The 18,482-nt window shown below is 27.9% G+C and overlaps 1 protein-coding gene and 1 long non-coding RNA gene across 2 annotated transcripts in view; one reads left to right on the top strand and one right to left on the bottom strand.

Moving 5' to 3' along the window:
- The window catches only part of LOC130672075 (uncharacterized), a 16,341-nt gene extending 4,011 nt beyond the window's left edge, over positions 1–12,330 (top strand). The window contains exon 3 of the long non-coding RNA XR_008990620.1: positions 12,189–12,330. This is a non-coding gene — a long non-coding RNA (uncharacterized LOC130672075). The remainder of the gene's footprint in view (positions 1–12,188) is intronic.
- LOC130672069 (sodium-dependent neutral amino acid transporter B(0)AT3) lies at positions 5,644–18,417 on the bottom strand. The gene is made up of 10 exons (XM_057476323.1): positions 18,260–18,417; positions 16,895–17,214; positions 16,386–16,745; positions 16,195–16,302; positions 16,022–16,105; positions 13,268–13,429; positions 12,871–13,183; positions 12,598–12,800; positions 12,186–12,387; positions 5,644–10,839 (listed from the first exon to the last, which is right to left on the bottom strand). The coding sequence occupies exons 2-10, from the start codon at positions 17,075–17,077 to the stop codon at positions 10,205–10,207; spliced, it is 2,250 nt and encodes a 749-aa protein (XP_057332306.1). The 5' UTR covers positions 17,078–17,214; positions 18,260–18,417; the 3' UTR covers positions 5,644–10,204.
- Positions 18,418–18,482: the final 65 nt, after the last annotated feature.

The following is an 18,482-nucleotide window of genomic DNA, read 5'->3' on the forward strand; positions in this document are numbered from 1 at the left end:
ATAAATGATTTCAAAATTCCATGATATTTCCCGGTTTCCCAGTAAAGTTTTTCACATTTTTCCCTGATTTAGAAATTTTATTCGTATCATTTGGATATTTAAAGTTTTTTTTATTATATTTTCATTTTTAATAATTAAATTTGATAATTAAATCATGCGAGAAACCAGAAAAAATGGCAATAAAATAAATTAATATTGTCTACTTTTGATTATTCGATGTTAAAAAGGAATAATTTAAAATATTAAATAAGAAATTTTATAATTTAAATAAATTCAAAATACACTGGTTACAAAAATTAAGGGATATTAAAAAAAATTTTAAATTTTAACGTGATTTTGACTCGAGAAGTGTCCAGTTTTCTGATCTGGGTCTTTAAATTTTTTTATTATGCATGGTTCCGGAGCAATCGAAAATCAATCATAATTATCGAAAAAAATTTGTTGAAGCTTGAAGACCGTTTTTAAGACGAGCAAAAATTTGGTAAATTTCGTTTTCGATAGTTCTCTTAGGATTACTCCAGAACCGCACATAAAAAAAATATGAAGACTAGATCAGAAAGCTAGACACTTGAAGCTACAATTTGCCTTTTTTGTTTTTGTCATATGACCATTTTCCTTCGAGTTACAATCTGTTGAAAATCACTTTAAAATGTGAAATTTTTTTAATATCCCTTAATTTTTATAATTAGTGTATAATTGAAATTTTTTTTTAATTTTGAACTGTGACAATTTAATTCCCGGATACTTTTGGAAATTCCCTGACATTTTTATGATATTTCCCGGTTGCATTAATATAATCATATCCCATATCCGATCATATATAATCATACATGACAATGTAATTATTCTCATTTTCAAATTTTCATTGACAAAAGAATTAAATTGTCAAGGAAAATTTCTGCATTACGATATATAGCTGCGGTAATATAAATTAATTTTTTAATTTTATTATTATAATCATTATTAATAATTTTTGGATTTTTTTTAAAACGATAAATTATAAAAAAAAAATATTTCAAAAAATCGCACTTGTAATTTTTTTAATTTTCTACGTGTGCGTATTTTTGTTTTCTATTTTTTTGTAATTGATTTGTGGAAAAAAGTAAAAAAAAAGCTAAGAAAATACTGTACGTACTTTTTGTTGCTTTGGTGTTGATATTTCATCGTCTTTACTGTTAAAAGAAAAAAACAATTATTTAATATTGAATTTTTTAAAATAAAATTTCTTATTTATGGCATTAAAGAAAGTGAAAATTTGTAAACTATTATTTAAAAATAAGCCGATTATAAGCCCATAAGAATTACCAAAGTTTTAACTTGTATTGGGGTTTGGGTAAATGGAAGTAATCGTACCAAGGCTATTTACATTTACCGGAACTAATACTGTAGAAATTTACTGACAAACAAATAACCCGAGTCATTTAGATTTTTTTCTATTATATCTTTTGGTTGCCGATTGTTGTACCTCCAATCTTTTTCCTTTCCATCTCCTCTTCCAGCTCATCTATATCCATACCATATATTTGCTTGAAATTTCTTCGTTACTCTTTTATTTCCCATCATCACTTGACAGTATGTTTTTGTATATATAGTTCTTACCATCCGATGCATCTTTCCTCTTATGCCTTTCTTCCATGTCTTTTCCATTAGTTTTTTCCTTCCTACCTTGTCGAAAGCTGCACTAAAATCAATGAAACCGATGTATAGTTTGCCCCCTTTGTTCTTTAGTTTATTGTTTATCAGCGCATTCAACATAAAAATGTGATCCCTCGTTCCTCTTTTTAGCCTAAATCCTGCCGGGCTCTCTCGTAGCACTTTTTCTCTATCTATCCATTTATTTATTCTCTCAGTCATCAGTGTAGTTAGTAGTTTGTACCCAGAGTCCAGTAACGAGATTCCCCGATAATTCTCTACTTTCTCTTCATCTCCTCCCTTGAAGATCGGAACTATCCTTGCTATCTTCCACCCTTCTGGGATCTGTCCTTCTTTCCACATTTTGTTCACGATTTCCTGGATCCATGGTATTGCACTTTGAGTCAGGTTTTTTATAAATTCAGCCGCTACTCCATCTTCCCCCGAGGCTTTTTTGTTACCTAATTTCCTGATTGCTCTCAGTATTTCTTTCCTGCTAAATTTTTCGTCGAGCCCTGAGTCTGTTGACTCCTCATTTTCCACATCTGTTTCGCAATCCTTATCTCCGTCCCTGTCGTCATCTTCCTCACTGCCTGTTTCTTTATTTAATAGTTTTCTGAAATGTGTTTCCCATTGTCTTCCCGTGATTTTGTTAGTTACTGCTCGTCGGCGTTTTCCCTGAATTTGTTAATCGCTTCCCACCATGCTGCCATATCTTTTGCCTTGTTTATATCATTACACTTGTCGTTGGTCCACTTTTCTTTACATTCCTTGATTACCCTTCTATATTCTTTTCTACTTTCGTTTAACTTGATTTTATTCTCTTTACATCGTTTTTTAATAAATACCCTGAGATTTTTCCATACCTCTTGTCTTTTTATTTTACACTCTTCGTTAAACCAAGGTTTCTTTTCTCTTTTGGTCGTCTCCTGATTCTTGTTTCTGCTGTTTTTTATCTTCATCCCCGCTTCATCCGCACCTTGGTCAATTAGTTCCACTATGTCTTTCCACTCTATCTCTTCTTTTTCTTGTATCTTTTCCACTAGCAGGTTGTACGTTGCTTCTGTGTATCTTGACCCGTTTTATTTTTTCCAGACTAGTTTTAGGCCTCCCATTTCTTCGGTGTCACCCTCCTCTATATCATTCAGGTCTCTGGCTGTCATATTTTTCGGGTTACTTCCCTAGTAGAAATAATCGAGTTTTCACTCGATATAAACCAGTAACTGGCCAGTGATGTCGAGTAAAAACTCGAAATCGCGCCACCTACAACTAAGTCGTAAACATTGGTCACACCGACACTGTACCTTTACTAGTGTGTGTGTCTGTTTATTTTTTTCTGTTAACCTGTACGCGTCGTTGTTTAAAAAAATATTAAAAAACAGTGTGAATTAATTAAAATTTGTGTATGTTAACGTGGAAATATTTTACAAAATATATTACAAAATGGATGCGGTAAAAAAAGTTGACACAATAAATGAATTGCGACTGTGGGCGATAAAATCAAATAATTACTTTATTGTCAGATTTATTGTTGTTATTCTATTAATCTAATGATGTTATTTATTTCATAATATAAATAAATATAAATTAATCGTTTATGTCATATCGTTTATTTAACATTATTTTTATTTTATTTGACAATTTTTTATAACCCTTGATAACCTCAATATTCAAAATTGATAGTTTCACTGGAGCCGCCATGTTTTGCTCGATCTCTAGTAAAACTGGCCAGTTACTTGACAGAAACTCGATATTACACTGGCCAGTTACTGGTTTAAGTCTAGTTAAACTGGCTAGTTACTGGCTAAAAACTCGATATCATTTCTACTAGGGTTCTTGTGATGTCATACCTTACTATCACCGGTAGGTGGTCCGACTCTATCCTTTCTATTAATAGATCCACCATGATTCCACCGTGTTTCCACTCCCAGGGTGTTTCCAGGCTGCTTCCAGGGTGATTCAAAACCGCCAGGGAAGGTCAATTTTGAGCCTTGAGCAGATCTTGAGCAAGCCATGCGCAAATATTTTCACAAAAGTCTTCCTCCAGAAATGAGTTATAATCTGGCACGAATTTCTTGTGTGAAACTTACACTAGGCTTGCGATTTCAATCTGGTGACAAATATCTGCAGCAAGACACATACGTAGAAAAAGACCCCTGTGGAAAAGCTCTCATAAATTCTGATAAGATATTGAATATTTTTTATGAGAATCTATGAGCTTCGAAAATATCTATGAGATTTAAAAAAATTCTCATATGAATTTTTATGAGAATCTATGAGTCAAAGCTTTTGATGTTTTTCTATCATGATTACCGTACTAGATTTTTATAAGAATGAGTAAGATTTTTTAATTTATGAGATTTTGTGACTCGAATTCCGCCAACGATTATGAGATTGAATAAGTACTTTCACTTCTATAAGATTGTTACAGTTTATTCTAATCTATTTTCAATAAGAATTGATCAGGCGAATTCCGAAGTTATAATACTTACAAAATCTCAATAAGATTATTTTTTTTATACGAAATTTCCAGAATTTATAAGTTTTAGTAAGAGTTATCCTAGGAGATAATATCTTATTGAATATCATAAAATATTTGTCATATTTTATGAGAAAATATTTAACATGTATTTCTTCGAAATTTTATGAGACTGAATTAGGAATCACATGGACAAATGCAGACCTTTTTCTCATAAAAATTTTATGAGAATTAGTAAGAAAATCTATAATCGAATTAACTTGTAAAAACTTAAAAGATTTAATTTTAATTTAAAAGCTATGTGATTTATGAGTTTTTGTAAGTTTTAGTTAGAAGGCTATTACTTGTAAAATATTATGGAGTACTTATGAGATTTTATAAATAATTTCCATTCACATAAAATATTAATTTTATCAGATTCATTCAAAAATAATTACTTAACTTCATTTTTTTTTTATTAGAATTTACACCAAAAATACTAATATTATCACTATTTCTTGTACTTTCTACCAAAAATACTTTCGACCAAAATAACAAAAGTTGCTTAAGCCAAGAGAAAAAATTTCTCGGGAGAAAAGATCGATATGGAGAAGGGGATGGTCACCGGTGCTAGGCAGCAGTAGCAGGAGTAGTTCGGTGCTCGCCACGAGATCGCGCCTACGATTTGTAGTGTCCCTGGTAAGACATTTATTTCAGAAGTGTTAAATTCCAAATTTCAATACAATTTTATTCGAGCACTCCTTTGTCATTTGACAGACCAACAAGTACCTGTGTGGGTTGTGCTGTAGTATATCCCATAATACATCATGACTTGAATATTTAATATCAATGTTTACTTGAGTAATTTTTGATGAATAAATAAACTGACTCAATTTCATAGATTTCTCGTGAATAGATTGCGAAGAGTTTTCCGCGTAAATACTCATACAAATATTCTTGAGTATACATAATGAAAATTTTTTGAATTCATGCTAAAAAATTCAATAATTTAGCATATAAACCTTAATCAATACTACAGAAACTATAACTTAATCAATCTCATAAATTTTTTCGTTACTATATGGAAAATTACTGTACTCACATTGATTAATCAGATTCAAATCTTGTATGATTTCAGAAATCGTCTCATACAATCTTGTTGAATCCCAAAATCCACTCAATTGTAAACTTTACATTTTTCGAAAACTTATAAATACTTATAATCACAATATTACAGCTTCTGTTTCTTATAGATTCTGATAATTTATATGAGAATTTTAAGAAAAAAATTTTTTTCATGCACCATCCATGAGAAAATAATTGTATCAGAATTTTTGAGATTTTCCGTGGACAAATACTGATCGTTTTCTCATAGCCAATTTTTTTTATGAGATTTTATAAGACCTTTTCCACAGGGACACTAGCACCTATCAATCTTGAGAGCAGACTTGCTCAAGAATTGGAGAAGATTGTTATATGGGTAAATCTTAAAAAAAAAAAAAAAACACTACAACTAAAAACATAAGTAAATAAAAAATAAATTTTTGGGAGAATTTTTTTATGTCGTTTATTTAACATCAACTGACAACAATGTATATACAACTTTGAAGTATACATTGTAAGTATACATGTATATTTTATATATAATTAATTTATGTTATATTTATTATAGAATATTACTTACTTCACTTACTTAAGTATCGTATATTTTCATCGAAAATCATCAATAAATATTTTACTGTAACAATTACTAAAAATCTAAGATATATTTGTATTATATGAACAATTATATCTTAGTTTTTATTTTATAATAACATTATGATTATTAATTTAGAATAATTACACGGAAACAAAAAAAAACAACACAAATTACAATTTTGTATAATAATGCCACTCTTCGAATCGAAAACTGGAAATATTTGAAAAAATTTTGTAAAAATCACAGCTTTTACCATAATTTTATTAAATTGAATTCTAAGTAGTAAATTTCCCAGTTTTAGATGTACTTTTAACTAAATTTTTACAACGTCCTGATGCTATTATTATTTGAAACTGTAATTTTTACAGAATTTTTTTTAAGATTTCGGTTTTCTATTCGAAGTCTCGCATTTATTACTACGTGAAATTGTAATGTTTGTTGTTATCTTTTATCCGTTGACTAATGTTTATAATAAAAATAAATAACATACTACGAAAATGGAAGCAAAACATATAATGTCCATCTTTGTATCATACATAATATAACAGTAATAAAATAAATAAATAAATAAAATATATATTATTTCAATAAACAAAGTAAAGCACATTTTATTGTCAAAAGGTTATTCACACACGGAAAAAAACGGATTTCAAAATTTAGCTACAATTACTATCTGGAAAGTAATCCGAAGCCATTAATAAATCCGATAGCTTTTACTTTTGGCATAAGTGAAAAACTACTATTCCATAAATAAAAGATACTAACGGTCAGTAATTTTCAATTGATGATAGCAAATTTTACTTATTGAATAGTAATTTTTAACTTTTGTCAAAAGTCAAAGCTATCGGATCCCATTAGTTTGGGTTACTTTCCGCATAGTAATTTTTGCTTACTTTTTTTCCGTGCATACGACTAAAATTTATAATATCAAAATACCATATTATTTATTGTCAAATGATCAAATGATCTTATTGTCAACTGGTATTTTTTTTCAGTTTTTATTAATCGTTACGCTAACAAGCATTTTTATGTATCTACTATTTAAATCTGTTTTACTCTTTCTTTTTCTTTTATTAAATTTAAAATTTAATTCCATTAATCATTTTTCTGTGCGCATGAATTTTATCACTATTTACAACTTTATATATATATATATACTTTTTTTATATTTTCTACTAAACTTACCATAAAACTAAATTAAATGACTATATAGCGATTAATATATATTTTTTTTCTTACACCTTCTGTATATTTTTATCGATTTTATTTATTTCTCCGATATGGGTGATCAGTCATAAACTTTTGTTTTAAATTTAAGCAAAAACGTTTGAACAAAAAAAAATTTTTTATCTTCATTTCTTCATTAACTTATGACTATTATAATTTTAATATTTTATTATTAAGATTAACGTATTTCGATTAATAATTATTTATTTTTCCATTCAAAGTATTATCGCCCAGTAGATTTTATGGCAACGTTATTTTTGTATATCTTCCTTGCATAACACAATTCTACACATATCTAAATCTTTCGATATGGTATAGGTGATACTTAATCGTTAGGATATGTGTACATATATATGTAGATAGAACAATTGAAGTGAATGTACATACATTAAAGTAGAAGGCATGAGGTCGCGAAATAATTATTTTACTAAAAAAGACTAACGTCGATATGTTTTAATGGATATAGTTAATGGAAGCATAAAAAATAATATATTGTGTGACAAGGGATAAAACAAAATGATTTCAGACCAGGGTGAAGTTGGCTGCTCGAGTCGTAGATAAGAGCTGACATCACCCGCAGTTTGAAATTGTGTTGCATCCTGAGTTACACACAATATTTTTCATGATTACCTTCATCGGAACTTAAAGTTTCATTGTTAGCAGCTAGTCAGAAACAAGTTAATCTAAGACCAATAGTGTGATTATTCATCAACTATTAGCGTAAGCATAAATTGTCATTTGCAGTTATTAATTAACAGAAACTATAAATACTAATTATTATTCACACTGATTTTTATAAAACTTAATTAGTCAGAACTGTCATTTACGTAAATAAAAGTAATGGTCTGAAATCACTATTAAATGACAAGTATCAGAGTTTAAATTTTCGAATGCTTTCAGTCAGTGGACAGAAACATTATTTGTTTTTACCCCAAGGTCAAAACAAGTTTGTTTCTGCCCGTTGACTGAAGGCATTCACAATTTACGCGTTTTCTTATATTCATTCGTGGCATTGGACTGAAATTAGCTTCTTTCGACTGGCTGTAGAGACACTGAAACTTCAAGTTTCGATGCTGGTATCATGAAAAAATATACATTAAACTTGCATTATTAATAAATAAATAAATATAGTTAATATTTCCAGGTTTCAATTATTATCACTTTGATTATTTTTAATTATTGAACAATCGTTAATTTTTTTTTTTTTTTTTTTCATTATTATAACTATGGCGGTAACATTACATTTCAGTAAAATTATTGTCAATTATATAAATACTTGTCCATTTTTCCATCAATGATATGGTAAATGTGGACGTTTTATTGTCGTTCGTTAGTAGTTTATGTGAATATAAGCAACACTTATTTGAAAAGTTATTACCGTTTATTTGAAACCATAAACTTTTTTTTTATATCATTAAAACATTTGAATAAATTGAGACTATATATCATGCCCAATGGACGGTTCCTATACTAATTTCAGTACAGTTACTTAATATTTTTTTTTCTATTTTTGTTATTTTTATCATATTTTTTTTTCTCCATTAGGTACTTCTGTTATATCAGATATGAATCTTTTCTCATGAAAAAAACCCACTGATTAAAATTTAAAGAATTGAATTAAAATATCACTATTACGATAGAAATATTTTATTATAATTAAAATTACACTGTTAAAAATTTTCCTCGAAATTTAATGGAAATTACTTAAAGAATAGAACAAGTTCGAACCAGTCGAAAATATAAAATATAAATATCATTATAGACCAACTTATTTATATACTTTACTTTTCGATACTTTTAATTTCCAAATCATAAATGTCCGCGTCAAAAAATTAGTTCTATAAATGATATGACAATGAACTTCCAAAATTAAGACTTTCTGAACTTGATGTCCCAAAAAGTTCTGATAAAAGTAAAGATACGTTAGGAATATTTTTAAATAAATTTTCATTTTTTTTTTACTCATACCTGAATAATTCTAGTCCAAGTCGTAAATGTTCATAATTCTTCATTAATTTCTTTTTTTTTTAATGTTCTTTAAACCCAAAAAATTGTCAAATCAAATCATTTTTGCTCAAAGAATAAAAAGAAACGCATAGGAAAAGTTCAAAAAATGTTCAAATTAAAGTTCAGAATTGTCTCAATTTTGAAAGTTTTTTATCATTAACGTTTTTGAAAAAATTCAATCACAATTTATTTTATTTCACTTCAAGATTTGTTTTTTTCTTGTCCATGAGTCTATCAAATTTAAAACTGATAGTTATTTGAAAAACCTGAGTTTTAATTGAAAATCGATTTTTTTTTATGTATAAATAAAAATTATTGATTTAATAAATTCGCAATAATCAAAAACTATAATCAAGGTTTTTAAAAAAAAAGTTAGTACTGTATTTTTTGAATTTGAATCCAGCTCGATATATGGTTAAATCACAGAAAACATATTTATGAATAGTCTCATTGTATTTTTTCATTAGAGATTATGCTTTAATTATTTTTCGATTACATCGAGTGTCGTTATTATTCAAGAAGATACCGAAAAATTTCCAAGGCATAACAATACATAATAAGCTTCAAAAATTAATGAAAAAATTTTGTACTATATAAAAAAATTTTAGTAATCTTTAAATGAAAGCTTAAAAATATATCTTGAAAATTTTAAAAATAAATAAATATAAAAAAATTCCTATAATAAGTAATAATATTTTCTTTGTAATGTTTACTTTCTGTAATACATTATTAAATAGTTTTTTTCCATGAGAAAGATGCATAAGATTAATATTGCTCGAGAGCTTTGATATGAAAATTTTTAAATTTGATACATCATCCGATATGATCTGCGTCAATATAATAAATATTAATTTTAATAATAGCTATTAGCATTAAATATTATAAACTTAACTCTAGCTAACAAGAGAATATGCAACTGTACTATATCTATAGATATATTAGCATAATTGACACGGTTAACTTTACGATCGTTTATCAAACCGAAAAAAAAAAATAATAGATAAACAAATAAATAAGATAAAATGTATATTAATAATAAAATATAAACATGATATATGAAATTTTTGATTCGAATAACGAGAGTAGCGAGTTTTATTATAATTATGTTACCTTGATTTAAAAGTATTTTTATTGTCATTTGATGGGATGTTGGTGTGATTTTTATATCGTTAAATAACGTTCTAGGTAAGATTACCATTATTTATATCATCGTCATCATCATTAAGACCTCCTGTAGGGCAGCATAGGCCTTCAGAGCCATCAGCTCTGATACAAAATAGTAATGTCTCTGCTGCAGTAACTTCATGGGGTACAATACCATGAAATTCTTTAAGATCTTCAGCAGGGAACCATGCTTTTTCATTGTCATCAATAATATGAATTCCGAAATATCGGAATATTGCAACAGCCGGTATCCAAAGTACAGATGCTAATATTAAAATAAATATAAGTACTAATGCCCAAGTAGGCCATTCTTGTCTTTCAGTTGCTCCTTTATTAGGAACCCACGTTTGATAACCACTACCTTCACATATTATTTCAACAAATGAAGCTACTAAAATAGTTAACATTGCCAATGGACTTAAATATTTCCAGCAAATTAACCAATATAATCCTGGTCTATTTCCCGTCATCAATTCAATATCATCAGCAAATCGTCTTAATCCATAGACATAAGATACTCCGATACATTCAAAAAAGGCTATTATCAATAATGGAAAATTACCACTAAAATTGTCAAATAAGACAAATACATAACTTCCAGCTCCGTGAGCAAATGCCATTGAAATCATACAACATACTAAACATATTACACCTTTAACAATAAAAATATATGTATTAATTATAATAATAATAATACACGGAGAATTTATTTTTGCTAGAAATGCTATGGTGTCATGGTAAAGCTGGACCATGTTGGCCACCTGGAGAAATCGAAATCAACATATGAAAAAATGATGGCAATAGTAAAATTTACAACGAATGTATTACAAATTACTATAATCATTGTAAATTTTACTATTCCATATAAAAAAAAAATTTCAAAAAAGTTCAACATGGGGAATTTCTAAACTTGAGGCAGATTAGAATTTTAAGTGGAACTTTTTTAAGTTTGATAGATTTGAAAAAAAATGTATTTAGGACTTCCCGCGTTGAAATCTAAGGCATACCCATAGAATCTAAAGAAGCATTGAAAACCTACATTAGACTTTTCAGGTCATAATCATTGTTAAAGATTGAAATGGACCTACAAACACTTGAATTGAACCAACTTAGTCTTATGGAGGCATGAATGAGACCTACATAAACATAAATCGTAAAACGAGCATAAATCGACTTAACAGAAGGAAGGACTTGCAAGGAACTCTACTAAAAAGTAAAATTGTTAAATTCGCGAACTACTGGAGAATTGATGCAAGTGATCCGGTCATTTTTCCCGTAGGTTAATGATACCCAAGGGTGGATTGGATCCCAGAGGCAGACTGGGACTAACAGAGGGTCGATTTGAAAAATTCTGAGTTCATTCGTTTTATGATACATGTCTTTGTAGGTTTAATTAATGCCTTTGTAAGACTAAGTTAGTTCATTTCAAGATTTTACAATGATTATGTTCTAAAAAGTATATTGTAGGTTTTAAATACTCATTTAGGTTCAAAGTATGTCTTAGATTTAGACTCGGGTTAATATGAGCGAATTTTGAAAAAAGTTCAAAAACCTCGAATTCGGAACTTTTTATGAATGTTTTTTGATTCTTATGGGGCTATTGGTTTCTAATGAGAACTTATCAAAACGAGGGTAACATTTAGTGAAAATATGTTTTAAAAATGTTCTCTTTTGACTCAAAATTCGCTCATATAAAGTCCTAGATAAACTTGTTTTTTTGCTATCAAAATTGCAAAAGTTTGAAAAAAGTTTCATTTGAAGTTGTAATCTGCCTCAAGTTTAGAAGTTCCACATCTCGAACTTTTTTGGAACCTTTTGGAACCAATTTTGTTTACGCGAGATGTTGATAGTAATTTTTGCATGTGTTTATTTCAATTTCGGTTAGATGGCTACCATGGTCCGGCATCATTATGACACCATAGCATTTCAAAATAATAATATGAATAATAAAAATAATAATAATGAAAATTTTTAATCATTAAATGTTTTTTTACTCACCAGTTAAAATTTCTTTCCGTAAGTTCGGAAAAAGTTTCATATCAACTATACTCGTTACAACACCCTCCAGTGTCCCGAATTGCGAATCAATACCGAGTGTAAAAAGCATCAGAAAGAATAATACTGACCAGAATTGAGCACCGGGAAATTGATTGATTGCCTCCGTAAAAATAATAAATGCCAAACCTGTTCCTGATGCAGACTATTTAAATAATCATAATTTTAATTAATTGTAATCAATTATAACAATTTTATTCAAAAATAGTAATGTAAAATTAATTATTATTATAAAATTTTAAAAGTAAACTTGACAAAAAAAAAGTTAATTGTTTGTTTCAATTAAAATTTATTTATTAATAATTAATTTTAAATGTTTAAAACAGAGATAAAAATGATTTATTTTGATACTTACGTTATCTAATTCTTTTTGTAAATCACACTCGGCAATTTCAGGCATGATAATGTTATCAACACTATTATTACCGTTTGTAAAATTTAATAATGTACCAGCTGGTGGAATTTCAATGGGAATTTTTTCCGGATGTCCGAATATATTTATTAAAGTTAAATTTCTATCAGCTAGACATTTTTCATAAACCATCGTTGCTTTGAAACCTATATTTGAAATAAATAAAATACTAAACAATTAATATTTACATAATTTTATTAAAATAATTCTAATTACCGATAATTGAAAACACCACGATCCCAGCAAACATTGAAGTAAAACAATTTGTCAAGCTGACCATTATTGCATCACGATAGCAATTATTGTTAACAGGATTGTAAGAAGAGAATGCTATTAGTCCACCAAAAGCTAAACCAAGAGAAAAAAATATTTGTGTTCCTGCTTCGAGCCACACAACCGGATCTGTTAATGTATACCACTTTGGTGTAAACAAGTGACGGAGACCATCCGACATTCCTGGTAATGTTACACCGCGGAAGAAAAATATTATTAATACAAGATATGGAAAAGTTGCTGTTACGTAAACAACCTAAGGAAATTTCATTTCAATTAGTGATGAAAAGATAATATAATTTTTTAATAATTATTAAATACATAAATATAAAAATAATACTTTTCCCGATGATGCTATTCCTTTTATCATACACATGTAAACTAAAATCCAAGCAATAACAAGTGCCAAAGCTATTTTCCAATTGAACACTTCCGGAGTATTGATGTCCTTTGAAATCATTAGTGTTGTACGATACCAAAAATATTGCGTAGGACTGCTTTCCTATACAATTATTAGAAAAAAAAAACATTTATTTATTTAATTAACTACAGAAAGCAGTGTTAAATATTTTATATGATTTTCAAGGATAATTATCATGTAAATTTAATAAAATTTAATATGAATATCGATTTTTTCACACAATGTGAATAAATCAAAGCATCATCTTTAGTAATATAAATTTTGTGCATCTTTCCCATGTAAAAAAAAAACTATTTAATAATGTATTGTAGAAATTAATTAACACAAAAAAAGTATTATTATTTATCATAGGAATTATTTTATAATTATTTATTTTTTAATTTTTCAAGTGATATATTTTTAAGCTTTCTTTTAAAGATTACTAAAATTTTATTTTACAGTATAAAATTTTCTTATTAATTTTAGGAATTAATTATGTACTAGCTGTTACCCGCCCGCTTTTCTGGGCATTTCGTAATGTTAGATGACTCTTTATTTTGTTTTAATTATTGATATCGATATCCTAGCATTTACCGTACATTTTTTATATTTTACAAACATTACAAATAAACTTATTCTCTCGCACTTTTCTATGCAAAAAAAAGTTGTAAGTGGTGAAACCACAGGATACACTGAAAAAAAAATAATCGCTAGCTGCAAGCGATTATTGCGCTAACAGGTAGCGATTAAAAATCGCTCGCTGGAAGCGATTTCTTCGCTAGCAGGCAGCGATTAAAAATAGCTAGCCGGAAGCGATTTTTTCGCTAGTAGCTAGCACGGTGTACTTTTGAGTTGGTGTGAGTGTTTAATATATATATTCATTTTAATAATAAAAACAGTAATGGAGTAATTTTCAACTAATATACAACAATAAACATCAGATCTTATGATCGGACGATGTATGAGCTTTAAGCTAATAACACCGAACGGTGTGGAAGATAACACTCACACCGACTGAAAAATACACCGTGCTAGCTACTAACGAAAAAATCGCTTCCGGCTAGCGATTTTTAATCGCTGCCTGCTAACGAAAAAAAATGCTAGCGGCTAGCGAAAAAATCGCTAACTGCTAACAAAATAATCGCTTGCAGCTAACGATTTTTAATCGCTAGCTGTTAAAGAAAATAATCGCTAGCAGCTAGCGATTATTTTTTTCAGTGTAGAGTCAATTTTTATAATACTCCGGCTAGCCCTATAACAGTAGAATTATAAAAAAAGACCCAGTACTCGATCAGGGAACTAGTACACGATTACTAATGTAGTTGTATATCTATATTTACTAAATTTTACTAAATATAGATATACAAACACATGGATTGATCGGGTACAATGTCCCCTTAGCTTTTATCTTATACTGTTAAAAGTTTTGTCCGAATTTCGAGGATAATTGTCGTGAAAATTTGATAAAATTTATTAATTTTACATGAATATCGATTTTTTACGTATTTACAATACAATGAGACTATGCAATAATATATTTTCTATGTGATAAATAAAGATATTGAGTTGAAATTAGATTAAAAAAATTTTTTAAATACAGTACTAAGTTTTTTTTTTAATTTTAATTAGTTTTTGATAATTGTGAATTTATTAAAGACTTGCTATAAAATTTTTTGTATTTAGAAACTAATTTTACATGAAGAAAAAAAAAAAATTCAATTACATTTTGGCTGTTTCGAATAACTATCAGCTTTAACGTCAATAAACTTATAGACGATTCAAAAAACATATATTGAAATGAAATAAAATAAAATAGATTGTGATTTTATTTTTTATAACCTTGATGACTCGGAAATGTAAAAATAAAATATGTAAAAGTTCATTTATGTTTTATATTTTTTACTGATTTCATTTACTAATAACTCCAAGTAATTATTTAAAATTTAAAGTAAAACTTTTAACAGCCCACCCTGATTAAGAAAAATTATTTGAAATGATTCGAAACAATTTGAATCGACTAGTGTATAGATATACACTTAGCATGGATCGAATCATTTTTTTTTAATTAGGGCAAGTAGCATAGAGACAACTTTAGATGTCATAAAGATGCCTTTTAAAGGGACGATAAATTTTCTTTTATCTTAAAACCAAGTTTTTTTATATAAATAAGGCATACAGTTGTTGGTCCTAGGAGTCATAGAAAGTTTGTGTTCTTTTTTCAGTCCTAAAAAAGTCATTTCAATTAATAAATCATTCAGATGACTTATTTGTCCATTATTTGTCAGTTACTTTTTGTCGTCACTTGTGTCAAGTCTTATAAGCTGATATTTTTTCGGTGATATAAATTTCTGATCGCTTTGTCTACATTTTGATGCCTTATCGATAGGTCAAAAAACTGCCTCGAAACTTCTATCTGATAGATGTCACAAAACCAAGTGTGCTATTTGGGAGTGTATAAGATAGAGGTACCGTTTTTTGCCACTTTAGGTCCAGTTTTGGACATTTCAAAAATTTGAATAATATAATTTGCAAAAAACGCATGACATAATTAGTTTTCTAACTTTGTTCAAAGTATTTTCATCGCACTATTACAATGAAAATTGTATTTTATACTTTTCATTAATTAAAATAAAGTATTGAATATCCAAAAATGGAACAGTGGCCAGAAATTGTACTTCTACCCAAACTAAATACCTGACATTCAGGTTCCGGAGCGTATGATCCATTTTGAAAATATTTATTCGGGCATTCTGACCACGGTAATTCCGACTGGAAACTCTGTAAAATATAATTTTACATTTAGAATTTTTTTTTTAAATTAATATTTAATTGATAAAAATTTTGAATTTAATTTAAAAAATATTTACTTGAACAAAATAGAAAAGGCACCAGGCAATTATTGTGTTATAATATAGTGCGACATTAAAAGATACAACAGCACTACTTATTCCTATACCTCCAAGATACGGCGATACCTATCGAAAAAATAAAATTTTCAATTTTCAACTAAAAAAAAAGTTAAAAGCTCATTAATTTAAGTAATAAATTATTTGTCTACCTGATTCCAAACCCCGATAGCTCCTTTTCTTAATCGCTGTCCAATGGCAAGTTCCAAATAAAAAATCGGTATACCCTCGATTGCCAGCATAACAAAATAAGGTATTAAAAATGCCCCACCACCGTTTTTTTGTGCAAGATATGGAAATCTCCAAACATTTCCCAATCCAACAGCATACCCAACAGTTGCCAATAAGAATGTTAATTTACTATCCCAATTTTCTCGCTCATCCTCGCCCGCTTCAGGACGAAATATTCCTTTACCTTCACTACTACCAGTTGGCATTTTAGCTGCTCCACTTTCAACTATACTGCTACTTACATTCAAATTAACGTTACCACTTACATTGGGTTTTTTAGCCTGTAATTATAATAATTACGATTTATTATTACAATAATAATAGTAATAATAATAATAATAACAATTATTATTATCGTTCCATTTACTATAAGCAATCTTCAACTCATTCATCCATAAAATTATCTGAATTGTTTTAATTATCATACGACCTTGGTATTAGGACTTGAGTCATCGAATCCTGGGTTTGCGGTTCCATAATTAGTTGTTGGATTTTTACGACTATCGACCACCAGTCTGCCACGCATTTCTTTCATTTCAAGTCGATCAACACTTTTTTGTGGTTTTAAATCCCGTGAACTTTGTCTGCGTACTAAATGAGCGGTGTTTGCCATTATGATTATTATTAATATTTTTTTTTTTTATTTCTTCGTTTATTATCTTGAATTAGTTTTTTTAGTTCTGATTATTAAAATACTACTAAGCATATCGTTGTTGACAAATACTTTATAAATAATTTTTTATATTCATCCTGAAAGTTAATTAATATTTTTATTCATTATCATTATTTAATTCTTATATAATATCTATTTTTAATTTAATTTAAAAGTTAAAAATTGATTTTTTTTTATTGAGCGCCTGACTGATTCCAATGCCTACTACTTGACACTCGTGTAAATATAAGACAAGTTTCAATATATATATATACCAACAGATCTATACATAAACGATCATTACGTAATTTTTATATTTTTAGATTTATTATATATATTTCCATTATTACTTGAATTGTAAAAAAATTATATATTTAAATATATATATACATTTTTTAATAGTATGACATTTCAATTTTCAAAGAGTTTTTTTAATATAAGTCAATACCGCCAATGTTTGTAAAAATATTTATCGAAAAAATTTCTAAAGCGTAAAAATGATTATTTTTTAAAATTATGAAAGTGTTAGAATAAAGATTTATTTGAAATGTCAATTACTATATACAAAGTATTTACGAAGCGCGAAATTAAAATACAAAAACCTTTACAATGTGTACGTTTAGCATGTAGTGTTTCCAGTGACGTCATCATATTAAGAAACAGTTTTTGCTATAAAAAGTATATTAAAATATACTAAAGACTAATTTATTATTTACATATTTTGTATTTATTTTTATTATTCAAAATATATTGTACAGATAAAGTAGGTCTACTATTGTAGTGAATATGAGGAAAACTAAAATGAAAAGAAGTTGGTAGGACTATTTATTCCAACATTACATCTAGGGCAATTAAAACTGTAATGTAAATGAGTTTTGAAAAAAATTTTCAATGAATAAAGTAAAATTTATAAAATAACTAATGAGAAAAAAAAATAATTATCGTATAAAAAAAGTGATAAATCGAAATTCGTCGACTTGCAAATTTTTGAGCAACAGGATATGATAAATTATCTTTGATAATGATAATTATTAAGTAAATTTAATTGAAAATAAACAAAATATTATTATTTGTAAACTAAATGCATTTGATATTTATGATAAAATATTAAAAAACTAGTAAAATAAACAGAATACAACTGACCTGATAGGGGCAAGGTGAAGATATGAGCGAGCGACTCCTTTTGGGATGTTTTGGGGCACTTTAAGGGTGAGAATCTAAACTTATTCGTTAGTGTCGCACCCTTTAGGAAAATTATAATACCTTTAACGTTGGGGAATCCTTGATTTTGTGGATGATGACGACTGAATCAATAGTAAGCGCCGGCGCTTCTACATTTGTTCATTTAGATTCCAATATGATAAGA

This window comes from Microplitis mediator, chromosome 7, assembly GCF_029852145.1.
Source record: "Microplitis mediator isolate UGA2020A chromosome 7, iyMicMedi2.1, whole genome shotgun sequence".
In the NCBI taxonomy this organism is placed as follows: domain Eukaryota; kingdom Metazoa; phylum Arthropoda; class Insecta; order Hymenoptera; family Braconidae; genus Microplitis; species Microplitis mediator.

What these genes read in the sequence shown, in the direction of transcription:
- LOC130672069 (XM_057476323.1), bottom strand. Translation starts at nt 17,077, where the DNA reads ATGGCAAACACCGCTCATTTAGTACGCAGACAAAGTTCACGGGATTTA. An exon ending in GAATAGCATCATCGGGAAAA is followed by an intron (nt 13,184 to 13,267) that starts GTATTATTTTTA and finishes AAATTTCCTTAG; the next exon opens with GTTGTTTACGTAACAGCAAC. An exon ending in ACGGAAAGAAATTTTAACTG is followed by an intron (nt 10,840 to 12,185) that starts GTGAGTAAAAAA and finishes TTATTGTTAAAG; the next exon opens with GTGTAATATGTTTAGTATGT.